The following is a 15,704-nucleotide window of genomic DNA, read 5'->3' on the forward strand; positions in this document are numbered from 1 at the left end:
ATAGAACTGATCAAGTTAAGGGTAACAACAATAAATACCTATGACTAAATATAATGCTGTTTTGAAGATACTTTTCTGAGTTTAAGTTAAATGCTTGTCATTCTATTAACACCCCCCTCATTTGATAGCTGTTTAAACATCATCTTTGTATTTATATTTTCTATGTTGTTTTAGTACAGTATTAGAAAAAGTATTCTTACTTTCAAAAATGTTGTAGGAAAGTAGCTTTTCTAAAAAAGCCCATGTTATTCTAACTTAAGTGAAAATTCCTGTGAATAAATTGCTAAAAGTAAATAGGACAAATATGAAGATAACTGGCTGGCTTTCTGTGTGAAAATAGCACACCTTTGCCTGGCCGATCAGCTAAATGTTCTGAAGATGGTTCAAAATGAGGTTTCTCCTGTCCAAGTCCTCTCCCTGATACACTGTTTATTGCAAGGCCTTTTGGAGACTCATCAAACGGCTCCGTCATGAAAGGTACTGAAAAATTTCATACTTGGATGGTTTCGGACTTCCCAAAGGCCTGCTCTGTCACATCTGTGTAGTGTAACTGTGGGTGAGGTAATCAGGGGTCAAAATTACCATAACAGCAGTGAATAATACGCTAACAGCTAGATGGCTATAGATGGTGGTAACTCATGTCAATGGCAAATTTTGAACAGATTTGTGGTGTCATTTAGTAAAACGTGCAGATGACACATTCCCAAGTAAATCTAAATATATTGGTATGTTCCAGTAATCAAGAGATGTTTATTTTTAACTTGGTATTATTTTTATTAAAGGAAAAAGAATCTTCTGAATGTTTCATATGAACTATAATGTTTCTTGGTCACTTGACTGCGACACTCTCATTAAACAGCACTGTGGTTAAACTAAGAATATCCTCTACATCCTTTTTTATTTCATAGCTCTTTTGTGATGGAGGAGTACCAATAACTGTGGTTGCTTTAGAAAACAATGCTTAGCAGAAGAAAGGAGTTTGTCATTTGTATTTATTTTACTTACTGTAGTATAAACAATAATGAAAAGGCTTTTTTTTCCTCCATTTACATTTGGTGAGGGGTTAATTATTAAAATATGATAGAAACAAGCAGGTGGTGTTTTTGAAATTTTGTCCCTAGGTCTCACTTGTTTTATGGAACCCATTTGTGGAATATACACACAAAAATTCAGTACTTAAATTTATGATGGAATTTATACATATATGCTTGTTTGGCTTGCTTAACACAGCTACTGCTTTTTATATTTGCAAGTTTAATAGTTTAGCAATATTATTTTGTATGCAGGAGCAAGCTAATGAAATTACATTAAAAAGAAGGCTGTTTTTACATATGCTTCTCTTTGTTTTATGTTTCTAATATTTGTTCTTTTTGTCTAATTCATGGAATGAAGGCTGTCTGAAAAGTTCATAGTGCCTTTGGTATATTAACAATTTAGTCTGGCAGGAGTATGGAAGAGGAAAAAAATGGCATGGGATAAACAGAAAAGCAGAAATACTGATCTTTTTTTGGAGAGGGAGACTGTTAAAATGGAAGTGGAAAAGCCTCTTTAGATTGTCAGTTATGTCCTATAGCACAGCTTCAGAGATACACTGTTTCAGAGGTTTGAAGAGCAATGGGACAGTGAGTTCAAGAGTTGGTATGATTAAGCATACATGTAATGTACTGTTCTTTTATTTGAATTCCATCAGCTTGGGATCAGTATCAGGAGCTGTAGCTAGACCATTCATCATGTGTATGATCAAAGGTTTGTTATGTGGAAAAAGTGATCTGTCACTTAAACAGTTGTTAGGATTATTATGTTAAGGATCATTAGAATAGAGACTAAACCAGATACTTGTCTGCTCTATAAACCAGCAGTTATTTAACTACATCTTGAACACTGTGGGGACTTCTGGTGGTCTGAACAAAGATCATGTGGGACTAGAGAAGGTTCAGTGGGTGACAGTGATTACTAGATGATCTTTAAGGTCCCTTCCAACCCAAACAGTTCTATGATTAAAGGCAAGGAAAGGCTCCTGGATGAGAATGATGGACTAGGCTGGCCCTTTTTTGGTCTGAAAGGGAGGCAGTTGAGATAGAGCCTGGAGAAGAGAGTAAGTGGCAATGGCTTTCTGTCTTCCAACATAAGATATACAGTGCATCTGATAAGGCTAAGAAGAGCCATGCTCAAAACAAAAGGAATAATCATGCAGCAGGTAAAAGAACTGCAAAACTTACTGCCAAAGGATATTGTTAATTCTAAAAGATTTTGTCAATTCAGCTGGGGATGGAAGGTCGTATTTGAGTGCTATTAAATGGGTAGAAACTGCAGGCAGTTCAGGGTGTCCCAGATGAAAACAGGTGGGGAGTGGTAAAGTATTAGTGGAAAATAGAATAAATGCTTCCTTTATTCATTCTCTTCTCTTAGCATCTGCATATTGATATGGCTTGACATAAGATACTAGGACAGATGGGTTTTTGCTCTGACCTGGTATTGCTGATCTTAAGAACCACAAACTGGCTACATTATATTTATCTGACATTTTATGTAAAAGCACACACATCACTTAGTCTGTAATTCCTTCTGTATTTGCACTACTAAGCAGGCTTTCTTGGTAGAATTCGAAAGTGAATTTTCCTAGCTTTCCATTTGCAAGGTACTTATTTTTATTGGTGGATCAATATAGTTTAGTAAGAATGTGTGTTTTTTGTTTGAGGAAATATCAAGAGGTTGATTTTATTAAATGTTGTGAAGAATTGCAGTACAGTTGAAGACTGTATAGGAAGCATGTACTGCTTAGCTGCAAGTGCCTTGTAAATGTTGCTCAGATGCATGTTTATAATTACTGTAGTCTTATTTATTTTTTATTGTGGACAAAAGGAAGTTAAATTCCAAATACCATAGCTATATGTAAATAGGATATGAGTCTGGAACCATTAGAATCCATTCTGGAAGAGTAATTAGTTTCATCAACCTCAAGATTAGGAAAAAGTGTACCTTTAATATGCTTAGCTGGAATTTTTCCATTAATCTGTTTCAGAAGATTTCTGATTTTCACAGGGTAGAAGATGACCCTCAGTATGAAACATCCATTTGTTACATCAACAGCTGAAGGATATGTGCCAAGGGATCTATAGTAATCAGTTCTTGAACACAGATGATGATAATTTTCTTGCACTGGTTCCCTTTAAGGCCAAGTCAAAGACTGTTGTCTGATTTGTAATGTGGCTGGGTATGTGTAGAAACTCAGATTTGTTAAATTTACTTTTAAATGAGCAAGGTAAGTTTAATATTTTGATAAAGGAAAATTTAGATAGAATATTAACAATAACACACATACTGTGCAAGTGCCTGTAGGAGAGTCTGAAGATACATCTCTGTTAGTTGCTGTATAGGTGCTTTGAATATGAATCACTTCCTGATCCTGCAAGCATATTCAGGACTTTTATGCTGTGAGTAAAATTCTCAGGATCTGCAAGTATGATATTTACTTCAACCTCATAGTGGTAATCCCTGTATATGTGTCCATTTGGTGTAATGTTAGCGTTCTAAAGTTTGGGGGGAGTAAAAAATTTGTATGTGTTAGAAGAGGTTTGAATTGTACCTTTGTCATCTAACAAGAGTTTGTCCAGCAGTGAAAATGCATCTTAAATGAGTTTTGTGTGTTTTTGTTGGTGTTTTTTTTTGGTGTTGTGTGGTTTGGTTTTTGTGTGTTGTTTTTTTTTTTTGTTTGTTTTTTTTTTGACATGTCATGAGTAGATTTTATTTGATTTTAGTACTACTGAGTACTAGGATTAGGAATGGACTGTGACTAGGAATAGGGTTGTAAATGTGGTTTGTAGCTACAGTTACCGTACTGGAATTAGAAGAAGTAGATGGGAGATGTCAAGGAATTTGCTTAAAATAGGTAGGAGGCTGCTTGTTTGAGGCCACCGGTGCATGCAAGAATGAAAAGCATACATCATGGAAAAATTTGGGGTGGTTGTTTGTTGCTAGTTTCTTGATTAGTGGCTCCGTCTTGGAGTGGTTGTTGTGACTACTAGAAAATAAGTGGGTTTCTGTATGTAACTTAGCATACTGATGTAGCTTGATGTAAAAGTGAAACTGATTTCAATGCTAATAGTTAATTTTGAATCTCATGGTACATAATGCTGAAATTTTAGTCCTACTTGGGCTAAATTTATAGTTTCTGCATGTTCTTCAAAGTGCATTAACTTACTCTACTTTATACTACTGGCTATTACACAAATCAAAACCAAGATAAAATTTTCATGAGATTCTCAAAAATTTAAAGATCTCCAAATAATGTGTTTTAAATGATTCATTACCATTTATTCTTACAATTTGTGAACTGTATAACAACATTAAATATTAAAAGAAGTCAAACTACTGGCTTTACCTGATAATTTTTGAGCATATTTTGGTTTCCAAAATAGCATTATATTGAATTTTCTTACAGTTAATCAGATGTTCCTCAGAATTCTTAAAAAAAAAAATTGTAGAGGTGTAGATATACTTTATCAGTGGTTTATGGACATAGTTTGACATTTAACTTAGCTTAAAGACATTTATTATTTACAGTTTTAGTTTTATTTTAATGCGTGTTGCAGCATGTATTCAACAGTTCTGCTGCTAAATGAAGTAAGCATACACTTAGCTTACTGCAGATACATGGGCACAGGTGGACATCTTGGTGCTGTGCACCATGCAGTGAAACACATGGCACTACACAACATGGGGCAAAGAGCACGCGGTTTGAATTAGAAATCATTTTATGGACACATTGTAAATTTGTGCTTGTTCATATATGGGCTGTAATTTCTGAAGAGTGTACGTGATTTTTATATTGAACATTTCTGATACACATCACTCTAATGTAGTTGTCCTTTGTGGAGAAAGGCAGTATTGTATGAGCCTGTTTATGTCAATATCTTAATAATTTATCTTTATAACTGCTTTTGTCTATATTTATAGTAACATTGGCACCCTGTGTACAGAAGATACAATCAGTGCTGAAAGGAAACTTGCATCCATCTGGAAGCAATAAACTTTTCTAAAAGACTGCACAGTGTTACTTAATCCTGTGATTTCTTACTGTGAGTGAAATTAAGGTTTGGTTCAGTTGTGTCACATCATATTGGTATCAAATCTTTTGTGAGAGCTTTGTCATAGTGTTAAGCTACAAACTAAAATTGAAGAAAGTCTGAGAATGTAATTTCCTCAGTCACAGGATTATGCATCACTGCAAACGTAGTCAATTCCATATAATAACAATAACTGTAATACCAAAAAGATTCTGGAGTATTACGGTTTGTAAGCTTTGTCTTTATATGAAGGGCTAATTTGTGTATACTGCACAACTGGCTAATTATCCCTTAAATTGCATTGTGTTCTAACTAATTTTGGTACCATACATATATCGTGTAGAACAAAATATATTTTAAGTATGCCAAAATATTTTACACAATTAGAGATATACAAGCAGTTCCTCTAAGAGGAAGGGCGAAAACCCCATGTATGTTATACAGATCACCTAACAAATTCTGTGGGGTTTTTTGTTGCTTTTCTTTTAAATCTGTTACAAGTGTGGTGTGCATGAACAAAATAGGATTCATTCATCCCTGCAGGCAAAGTGGTGTAGCTTACATTCTTGCTATTGTGGCTACCGAGCTGAAGAGGGTTGGGGTGAGGGAATAGTTTTATGCTTGTCAGAGGATTCTGGTGGTGCTGTTGCCATCTCTTATCCTTGGGCTGGTGTAGAAGGTGCAGACAGAATGATAGGAAGTATGGCTAAGTTTATGAAGAAAGTTTATGAGCAAAGATCAATGAGGATAAAGCAAAACATGTAGCTGTTAATAATAAGTTCATGGATGAGCTTATCTCAGCTGATAGCTATGCTTCAATACCTAAAAGCATGAATTGGTAATATATGTGAATTGCCAATAGCTGCAAAAGGAAATTGTCCTCTGCTTAGAATGGGATGTGTCTGGTTTTTCCTGAAGAAATGGTTTCTTGAAAATCTTTTCCCATAAAGACCGAAATTCAGGTATTTGAGGTATGTTGAGTTCCCTGAAAATGAGACACTGATATTTAGCAGTATGGATATCTTGTAAATCTGTATTTGTGGCTGAAGCAAATGTCATGCCAGTAAGAGTCCAAGTAGGACTAATTATTAACTTGTAGTTAATCAAACTCAATGATATCATGTGGCCATAAGAGACTATTTAATTCACCTCTTCCCTCCTTACTTTCTGAAATGACAGAGGTAATTGCCATGATTGACATAAATTATTAGGTACAAACCAGTGTGAGATTTTTTTTTTTAAAGGAATGTAAAATTAAGATCATGTTTCCTATTTGGGGATTCTTTAGTCTCTTTTAGCTCTGCTAGCCCGTTGTATTAAATCATGTAAGCCACTAGATCCCATTCTTCTGTTTTATTTCAGAAATCTCTCTGTTTAAATGAATTCCATTGTATGACGGTGGTTTTGGTGGTCTGTGTAAGACCAGTCTTTTAATCTGCAGAGGTGTTACAAAATGATGGAAATCGTTGATGTTTGTTACCCTGTTGTCACTCTGAAGTTTGTTACATAATGGTTTTTACTTATCACATGAAAAACCCCGAAGTCTCAGGCACTTAAAAGGTTTGCTGCTACTTTTCGAATCATACTATGAAATTAGGAAGTATGTGGGCCATACTCTTAACATAAAATGTAGAGCTTTCTATAGTAAATCTATTTTCAGTGACCTCTTTCTTGGTGGGATGAGAAAATGTAACTATTCAAAAGCAAAGTCTGCTGTATCCTCTCAAATTCTTCAGGTTCAGAATTTGCTGCTGTCTGCCTTACTTTCTTCCATCTAGCATTGTTGTACAATGCTGTTCTGTACAGCATTAGTCCCAGAAAATCATACTGTTAGGGGGGTTATTTTTCATTTTATCATCTCCCTCAATTTCTTTGCTGGAGAATGAAGGAGAGACTCCTCCTTAAGCTGAAGCTTCTTGTCTGGAACACCGTTAGGTCATAACTTAATCACACTTTCTCATGGAGGTGTTTATTCAAGAAGCTATTTGGTTTCTTTTCGGATTATCAGTTTTGGTATGTTTTTCCTGATGAAGTTCTGCGACTAAGCTAAAATTAATAAGCATGGTACTCCACTGCTGTTAACTAGAGATGGAACAAGACACTAATGAAAGCATGAGGCTAGATGTCTCATGAGCCCCATTACAAGAAGAAGGGCCCTGTCCATGGCCTGCTGGGCATCATGGAGATGCAGGATGCTGGGTGCAAGAGTCACTCCTGAGATCTGGTCACGCTCAGAGGGGAAGTCCCCAGTCTGGCCCCTCTCCAGGGGTAGCTGGCTCCAGCAAGGGTGACCTCTGAACTGTACTCAGCTCTGCTGTTATAGTATGTGATTAATTGAACTGTTCCTATGTTTGCTCTGTGACTTGCCAGCATCATTTCTCATTTTGGCTCAGCCAGAGCTAGGCAACTTGGCAGTGTTTTGGGTTTTGATTTAGTTTTGGGTGCTTTTTTTTTTCTGGCAGAAATTTACTTATTGCCATCCTTTAAAGGTGCATTGAAAATCAAACAAATTTTAAGTTTGTGAGTATAGTCCAACTCAGGACTCCAAGAACTATTGCCAAATGTCCCCTAAAGCTGCTCTTCCTGCAGTTGCTGTGATGATATGATGCTGAGCACATGGGCATGTATCTGCAACAGCCCTCTCGGTTTGATGAGGATGTTTAGAAGAATAAGATTTAGTTTTAAAAGTTACGGTGAACAGGGATTGGAACCAGCTGTTTAAGGGTTCTTGGGGGAAAGAGGCATTTGAAACATGGAGAGAAGCAGCTACTACTTTTTCAATACATTCTACTTTTTGTAGTGTATTGAATATTGCTCAGCACTGCTAAAACCAATTTTATGTTGTATTTATCACATTTTGTCTTTTAAAAATTATTTGTAAGAGTTATTAAACAGAAATTAAAAAAATAGGATTATCTAATATAAACCTTCATCCCATGATCTTAGATTTTCTGGGGGGAAGTTGAGTTGAAATCCTGGGGCCTGATCTACAGATTTTTTTTCAAGCATATTTTTTACTATATCAGTTATTCTTCACACTAATCTTATTTTTAGACATAGTTATCTATGACAGTAGTTTAAAATCAGATGACTTATTTAAGCTGGAACAGTGAATACTGCCTTTTACTGCTGTTTTGAAAATAGTGTGTAGCTTCCTAGCCAGTAAATCTAAATGTGCCATTATAAGTTTGTAAAGTGGAGTTTGAGACTTTTCTTCTTTTAATTGACAAGATGTAAATAGAGCTCTATAAATTAAGAGACACCATTGTGCATCTTTACCAATTCTTGCTGGCTCTTGTTGATGGGTGTTTGTGTGATCTTAGGGGAGTGAGCAATTGGAAGTGAAAATGCACAGCAGATTGGCTCAAACTGTGTTGACTTCCTGCTGATGGAGAAGGAGATGGTCCCAGTCCTTGTTCTTTCCTGCTGTGTATTTTCTTACCGCTTTGCAGCATCTCTAGTTTTGTAGGACTTGGATTGAACTGATTGTTTTGTACAACTTGTCAGGAGACTAAGCTAGCAAAATAACATAAAATACATAAAGTAGACAATCTGTGTTACTTTAGGGATTTGAATTAACTCAGCATAGTTTTGTTAAGTGCCAGACATAAGGAGAAGGGCTGGACTACACAGTTGTGGCAGGTGAATGAGGGTAGGTGTCTGTATTGGAAAGAGGATTAACAACGAGTTATTGCATTGGCTTGGCAAAATACATCACTCTCAGATTCTCTAGAGAAGGAGAATGAAAATTGGTTGTATTCCTGTCAGATGTTTTTAAGCTCAATTTTCTGCCCTGAAGGAATACAGCTGTTGCTGCAAGTGAATAGCTGCCATTAAAAGATGAAGTTAGTAGTTTCACTCTGCTTTTACTCTCCAGCTTTGGAGGAACTGGATGCATCTATTCAGGACTTTGGTAGTACTTTCTAAACATCTTCTGTTCCCCAAGGAAGCTGTTAAACACAATCTGAGGAACGTTTTTCTAGACTAGGACCTTGGTTGTGTTATGCTTCTCTTACACCATTTAAAAGGACTAGAGTAGCATAAAGGTAATATTCAAAGAAAAAACAGCCCCTCCCCTTCCTGGCCCTTGCTGTACCTTCTTCTCATCTTCCTGTTTGATACCCTTCACAAGCAGAAAGTGCAATTTGGGTTTCTGTGCTTGCAGGAGAGACTAAGAGGCATAGCTTCAAATCTTGCTGAAGGTGTTGCATGACCTGTTTTTTTGAAATAAAAAAACCCTTGAAAATTCAGATGTTCTGAAAATAGCTTTTCTGTCTCATGTTTAGAGTCTTTCAATTAATGTTAAATAGCCCAGTGAGCTATACAGTGATTCTTGGCTCTTCTGGTAAGAACGATCATGCTAGCTCCTTTATATATTTCTCATTGCCAGACCTTCTTATTCAAAGTTGTAGTTAAAAACTGCAGAGGTTTTATGAATCAGTTGCATTCTACTTATTGTGCTTTGTCAACTACAGTAAGGGAAAATTGTCTTAATGAATTAATAGTTACTAGTTTATATGAATTAGGCATTGTCATATTAATTGTAGATATTCCTAAACCTCAATTTTTATGCTCATTGTCAAAACTAATTTAGTTTCTTGGTTTTATTTATTTCCTCTCCTGTTTTATATCAATACAGTTATATTTTGTAGTATATTGAAAATAGGATTTTGCAAATGGTGTTCGTACAGTGTAGGATGATTTGTAATCAGTTCAATAATAACTATTGATCACAGTATTTTCTTTGATTTTTATTTTTGTTCTGTTACAATGCACTTTGTTTTTAAAGTGTTGGTGTTTATATTTAAATAGCACACCTCCCTTTACAAACTGTTCTATTTTTTCAGTAGGTCTGCTTTTTTCTGGTGTGTATGTTTTCATCAGTTTTGCTGTAAACATGAGAATCTGTTTGTTTAAAGACTACCTTAACACTCTTAACTAATTAAAATTTGATTCGCTATTTACAGTTAAACTGTATTTGAGTGTACTGGTCCCTCACCCTTTGATTTAGCTTAGTGTGGTATATTTAGACATGGTTTTTGATTAAATAGGAGATTAGACTACCATAAATAGGAAAAATGTAGGGTAGTCTCATTGCTTGAAATCAGTGAGAGCATAAATAGGGGTATACAAACTTCCTAGAAATTTGTATACCCAGGCAGGCTTTTTTCATTATATATTTGGAAAAAAAAAAAGAAAGAGTGGACATGTGCAGAAACTGTGAGTACAATTAGCGTCAAGCAGATAAATCCAACTCTAATCCTGTTTACACTCTACATCAGACAGATGTGCTGAGATTGATTTAGACAAGCCCTTGGCTTATAGTATTTTTTTTTTTAAGTGCCACATATTCTGGTTTTGTTAGATCTTTGCTAAATGTTAAGTGCTGTTAGTTTTACTCTTCCCTAACGCCTGTAACCTACTTAATACAGGTTACCTCTCTGCTGTCATGATGACAGGGCAGCCTGGTAGGAGAGATTATCTTTATGCCTTGTAATTAAATTGACTTTTTTCCAAAGATACAACAATGGGAAGTGGGTACTGAATTAAATAAATAGCATGATATCTAATAGACGTATACTTAAATCTCTTGCAAGAACAGATGGTAGCCAATATCTTTCTAAGTAATGTGAGAGGACAGTTAATGTTCTGAAACAGCTAACAATAACCAATGTGATACTAACGAACCACTCGGTCTTTTGAAGTTTAAAAAGGTATCTAATTCAATATATACTTTATATTTAAACTTGGTGGTTACAACGTACTAGAAATACTTTGTAAATGTAGCTCATTACTTCAGTTTTCTTTATGTCATTTGTTTTATACAAATTTACTGCATTTGCAATGATCTTGTTTTCAGTAAAAAAAGAAGATGGAAGTTATAAAATATGTACAGGGACTTTTATGCAGATTTCTTTTCAACTTTAGTAAAAGTTGTCTGTCCTAATCCTACTACCTAGTTCAGTATTTCCTTTACAATTTAAAACTTGACAATGATGTTGTTGTATGGTTCAGTATTTCAACACTTTATATGCTTCTCCAGATTGCATTTGGAAATGTATTCCAGTAGAGCAATTAGTCAAATATTACGCTTGGAAGTGCTACCTAGTAAGAATATATTATTTTAATTTTCACATGTTTTGGTGTGATTCTGAGCAGCACAAGAATTTGATAAATACAGAGTAAGAGGAAGATGTAAAAGCAAATAAAAATCTGGCTGAAATAGTAGCGTAAAATGAAAGAGACAAGACAAGCCTTACCTGGCTTATGACTAAATGTCATTCTATGAAAGCTAGTGGGGGAATAAAAAGTATTTTAACAGGCCTTCATTTTACTTGATTTGTGCAGGGCAAATAGGCTGCTGTTTGTAATTTATTTGTGATGCGTATGCATAACAGATTTTGTGATATCCTCAGGAAAACTAATAGTTCAATCCAAAATGTTATCTGTTTAAAAATATTTAAAAAGCAAACCCATTTATCGTATTTGTATTGGTGGGGGGCATTAAGTGCTGCAGCTTGGTTGTTGCCACAGAGCAGTTGTATTTCACATGTCTTTATGTTTACCCATTTTCCTAAAGCATTGAGTTTGAGTGTATGTCTGACAGTGAGACTTGCTGGGGAAAGAAAAGCAGACCCCCTCAAATGCTGTTTTAAAAATTGAAACAAGTCTTAAATAAAGATATTAAAGTATGTGGTTCTAGGTAAGTGATTCAGGGTATCACAAGTGTTTCATTTAAGGCCTACGAGGACTTTTTGCCCTCAGATGGTTTAGAAGAGCAATACAAAGTGTGAAAAAAAAAATCCAGGTCTCTGATTTTGTAATGCTGGTATTAGAGTTGCTTGTACAATGTCCACTCACCCTCTGAGCCTATGCAAAATCATAGTTCAAATGGAATCATACACATTTGTTTGTTCCTCAGTCCTCTGCTTGCATTCAGTCCATTTTATAGAGGATACTTTTATAGCAGTCATTACAGAACTTTGAGCTTTGTTTTGTTTACTGCTTGAGTTTCCTACTGTTTATTTGCTGTGTAGTTTTGAAAGTCTGCACTAGACACAATTCCCTGTGTACTCTCTCAGAGCACACATTTACTTGTCACAGCATTCCTGTTAAAAATTGAATGATTTTAGTCTAGTTTTACACCTTAGTAGCTGAAATATGGAGAGAGTAAGATGGTAAAATGTAACAAGTTGGAAAAATATGGGTGAAGTATAGTAAATTCATGTTTCTATCAGCAGTAGGTTATTTGGTATGGAACAGTAGAAAACGGGTTGTTTGAGAACTATCAAGAGAGGTAGTACTGACCTGAGCTTTAGCTCTATTAGCATTGCTGAGGAACAAGCCTTCAATATTTTTATATAGAAAGATGATCACTGCATAGTCTGGTTCAAGAAATAATGTTGGGAAATATCAGCATTACAAGAATTGACACAAGCTTCTTTTGCCTGCTTGGAAGAAGTATGACTTCCTGAAGCCCTTAGCTTCAAGTGATGTAATGAAGTAGGCAATACTTGATTTTTCCAGTCTCACCTGCAGTGCTGTCCATCTTTTCCAGGAAGGCAGTTAAAATGGACTTCTGCAGCTTCTCTCTGGCACTTCAGTGTGCAGCAACTATTCATCAAACAGAATCTGTTATGGCTTTTGCTATTGAGAAACCACTCGACTGAGCTGTTGCCATTTGCAAAAGGTTTCTGGTTACCTTTTCTTGCTTTGGGCTGCAAAGGGACTTTTATCAGTCTAGTGTATCAGATGTGCTGTAATTGCAAAGAAGGGGAAACTTCTTTTTGTGTCCAGAGTATCTGACACCTACAGGAATGGTAACATTTTTTCTTCAGTCTGTCTGTTCAACTTTGGTTTTGAGGAATCAGGTGTTTTACAGCTCAAGAGAGCAGAAAAAGGAGAAACCTGTACCACGCTTGTTCACTTTATATGTCTCTAAAAAGTAGCTGGAGCTAGTGTCACTGAAGTGATAGTGTCTGCAGCCACAGGGTCCGTGTGTATAACAGTCCTGACATAAGAAAACCACCATGAATCTTCCCTCAGGTGAGGGTCTTGAACTGTCACAAGAACTTTCAAAACTGTTTTTATTGTCTTCTAAAATAAATTCATGACTTGAAAAGGAAGGATAAGATGGATGACATGCTTTTGGTTTATTTTTTCTTTTTTTTGCTTAACTATTTTTGATATGTCTCTAGTCTAAACCTAAAAGGCAGCAGTTGTATCAAATGAAAAAATATGGAGAATATAGTTAGCTTGGGTCGTAGGAGACTTTCTAGTCTATGATTTAGGAGAATACAACTGCTATGACTTAGGAGAATAGAATTAAGAATTTGCTTTTTGAATGCAAATGCACAAAACCCCAACTGGTTCACTGTTCTTAGATTCTGCAGTTCTGTTCATTTATTTTTATGATTATCAGAAAAGGGACTAAATAGTCTGTTTAAAGTCATGTTATTTGTATATCTGGACACCTACCCTAAATAACAGAATTGTATTGGTAAAATACAAGGCCAGTGATTGAGGCAAAATGATAGGCAATAAATTTAAATATAGGCATAAGCAGATGCAACAAGTGAAGCTGGAAATGAAGCCATAACAATATTTCCTTATAGATATTACACCTAATCATATTGATAACAATTTTTTTTGTTCTTCTTTCTCCCTACAGGTGATTCCAGCATTAACGTGCAGGCTCAGGAGGAGATTATTGAAATGAAAGATGTATTTGCAGTAAAACTGAAACGTCGTCGTTTTGCAGGGCAGAAAAAAGGTGGCACTTTGTTGGGTATCACAGTTTTTAAATGCTTGAATAAAGAAGAGAATAAACTAACAGACTGTGCTATCCATTTAAATAACTTAAGTGAAGATCATTGTCATTCATGGTTTAGACATCTAAAGGAAATTCTGAATGGTAAGCATTGCGTTGGGGTTGGTGTCATTATTTCAGGCTTGTTTCTGTTGGTGATGCCTAAGGTTGAGTGAAGCTTAGAACAGTATTTTGCCTATGGAAAAGACAAACATGAAAATGCTGGAAAATGTTTACTACTGAAGTTTCATGTGTTGAAGAGTAAAATTTAGGAAAGTGACTAATACATCTGTAAAATTAAACAAATTGGTGATATTTTCTGGAGGTGTTTTGGAAGTTACTGAAAATAAGGATCTAGCAACAGAGACTGCACAAATGGCAGGTCCAATCCCTCTCTGGGTTCACGCTACAATTGTTGACACTAGCTGGATATTTCCATATCTTCTCTCTGAGACATGTTTAACCAAAGGCCTGTCACTGTTAAGTACTGCAGCATTAACCCTCAAAGCCCAAAACAAGTTCAGAAATACAATACTCAAAGAAGGGGAAAGTAGATGATTTATGTGCCTATATTCTATATGTTTCATTTGGGTTTTTAATTAGACAAAACATAAGGATCTTGCTATGTTCTGACTGAAGCGTGGTCAGGGAAATCTGTTTCATCAAGAAAAAATATTTTGCTGATGTTTCAGTTGGAATTGCAGCGCATATGATGGTACTATATTTGTTGTCAGACTTCCCTGTGACTGTTTATGAGCTCCCGGTCGAGACCTGCAGGTTCTTTAAGAGACTAATGGGAAAGGCTTTCCTTTTCTTCATAAATTCACAGGTGGAAGTGCTCTTAAGGTGCTGTAGGACTCGCACTGTATAAGCTGATACAAGATGTATTGACGCTAGCTGGCGATGAGAGGCAATTCTTTATTTCAGAAGTACCTTTCTGTGTTTGCCTTTGCTAATGCCAGTGCCAGGATGCTTTGTTTAACACATGACAATTGCATTTTTTTTCACGGAAGCTGTGTCAAATCTAAGGAAAAAGCATTCACTCTTTAGGGTCTCCCTCCCCCCCCAACAAATCAAAGCTTTTCTCTGTAATTTAACACCATCAATGTTGGAAAGACACACAATATAGTACACTTGTGATCTGAAAAAAACAAACCAACAAAAAATCCCTTCACAAAACAAACTCTCTGATTTAGCTCCAGAATGTGTGTCTGTTTACAGATTATACCAAATGAGCTTGTTACAGAAGAAACCCAATCCATCTTGTAACAAACTATTAAAACTCCAGCTGGATTGTTAATACTGAGCCAGATTGCAGAATTCAAATCTTTTACTCCTGTACTGTTAGAAACAACAGTTTCAATAGCAATTTATAGTATACTTTTACTAAAGTAACTTTGTCAAAAGCAGATATTAAGGAAAGTAAAATGACATGAGTTATTAACAGCACATTCTTACATTGTTTGCTTACAATATGCTTTGGATTTTCCAAATAAAAATGTGCATTAAGAAGTGCCTTCCCTTGCCCTTTCTTGAAAGAGTTTATCACAAAATAGCTAAATCTGCAGAAGTGCCAAGATTCCTGCAGATCTCCAGCTACCCATAAAGGCAAGGACATTTGCATAAGGAGCAAATGTCTGTTTTGTTCCTAGATTATCCTCCATCTATCAGGAGCAGTGGTACCATATGTTCACAGAAAAAAAGCAGCAGTATCTCTTGCTCAGGTTGCCTTGACTTCAAGGTGCAGTTTCTGTTTTATAGCTTTGTAATTGGAAGCCACCTGAACCTGAAAAAGAGCATTCTGGGTAGATACCCAAACTGCCTTTCTA

General features: G+C 35.7%; 1 protein-coding gene across 2 annotated transcripts in view; it reads left to right on the top strand.

Annotated features, from left to right (window-relative positions):
- Positions 1–15,704, top strand: part of CERKL (ceramide kinase like) — a 55,420-nt gene that overhangs the window by 10,942 nt on the left and 28,774 nt on the right. Inside the window, exons 2-3 of one of the 2 annotated variants that reach the window (XM_062640563.1) lie at positions 341–477; positions 13,738–13,980. In XM_062640563.1, coding sequence (XP_062496547.1) covers positions 471–477; positions 13,738–13,980 — 250 coding nt within the window. In that variant the 5' untranslated portion in view covers positions 341–470. The remainder of the gene's footprint in view (positions 1–340; positions 478–13,737; positions 13,981–15,704) is intronic. The other variant, XM_062640564.1, reaches the window with a different exon arrangement.

Source organism: Pezoporus occidentalis, unplaced genomic scaffold (genome assembly GCF_034315485.1).
Source record: "Pezoporus occidentalis ecotype Australia unplaced genomic scaffold, CSIRO_AGI_Poc_V1 ctg66, whole genome shotgun sequence".
Taxonomy (NCBI): Eukaryota; Metazoa; Chordata; class Aves; order Psittaciformes; family Psittacidae; genus Pezoporus; species Pezoporus occidentalis.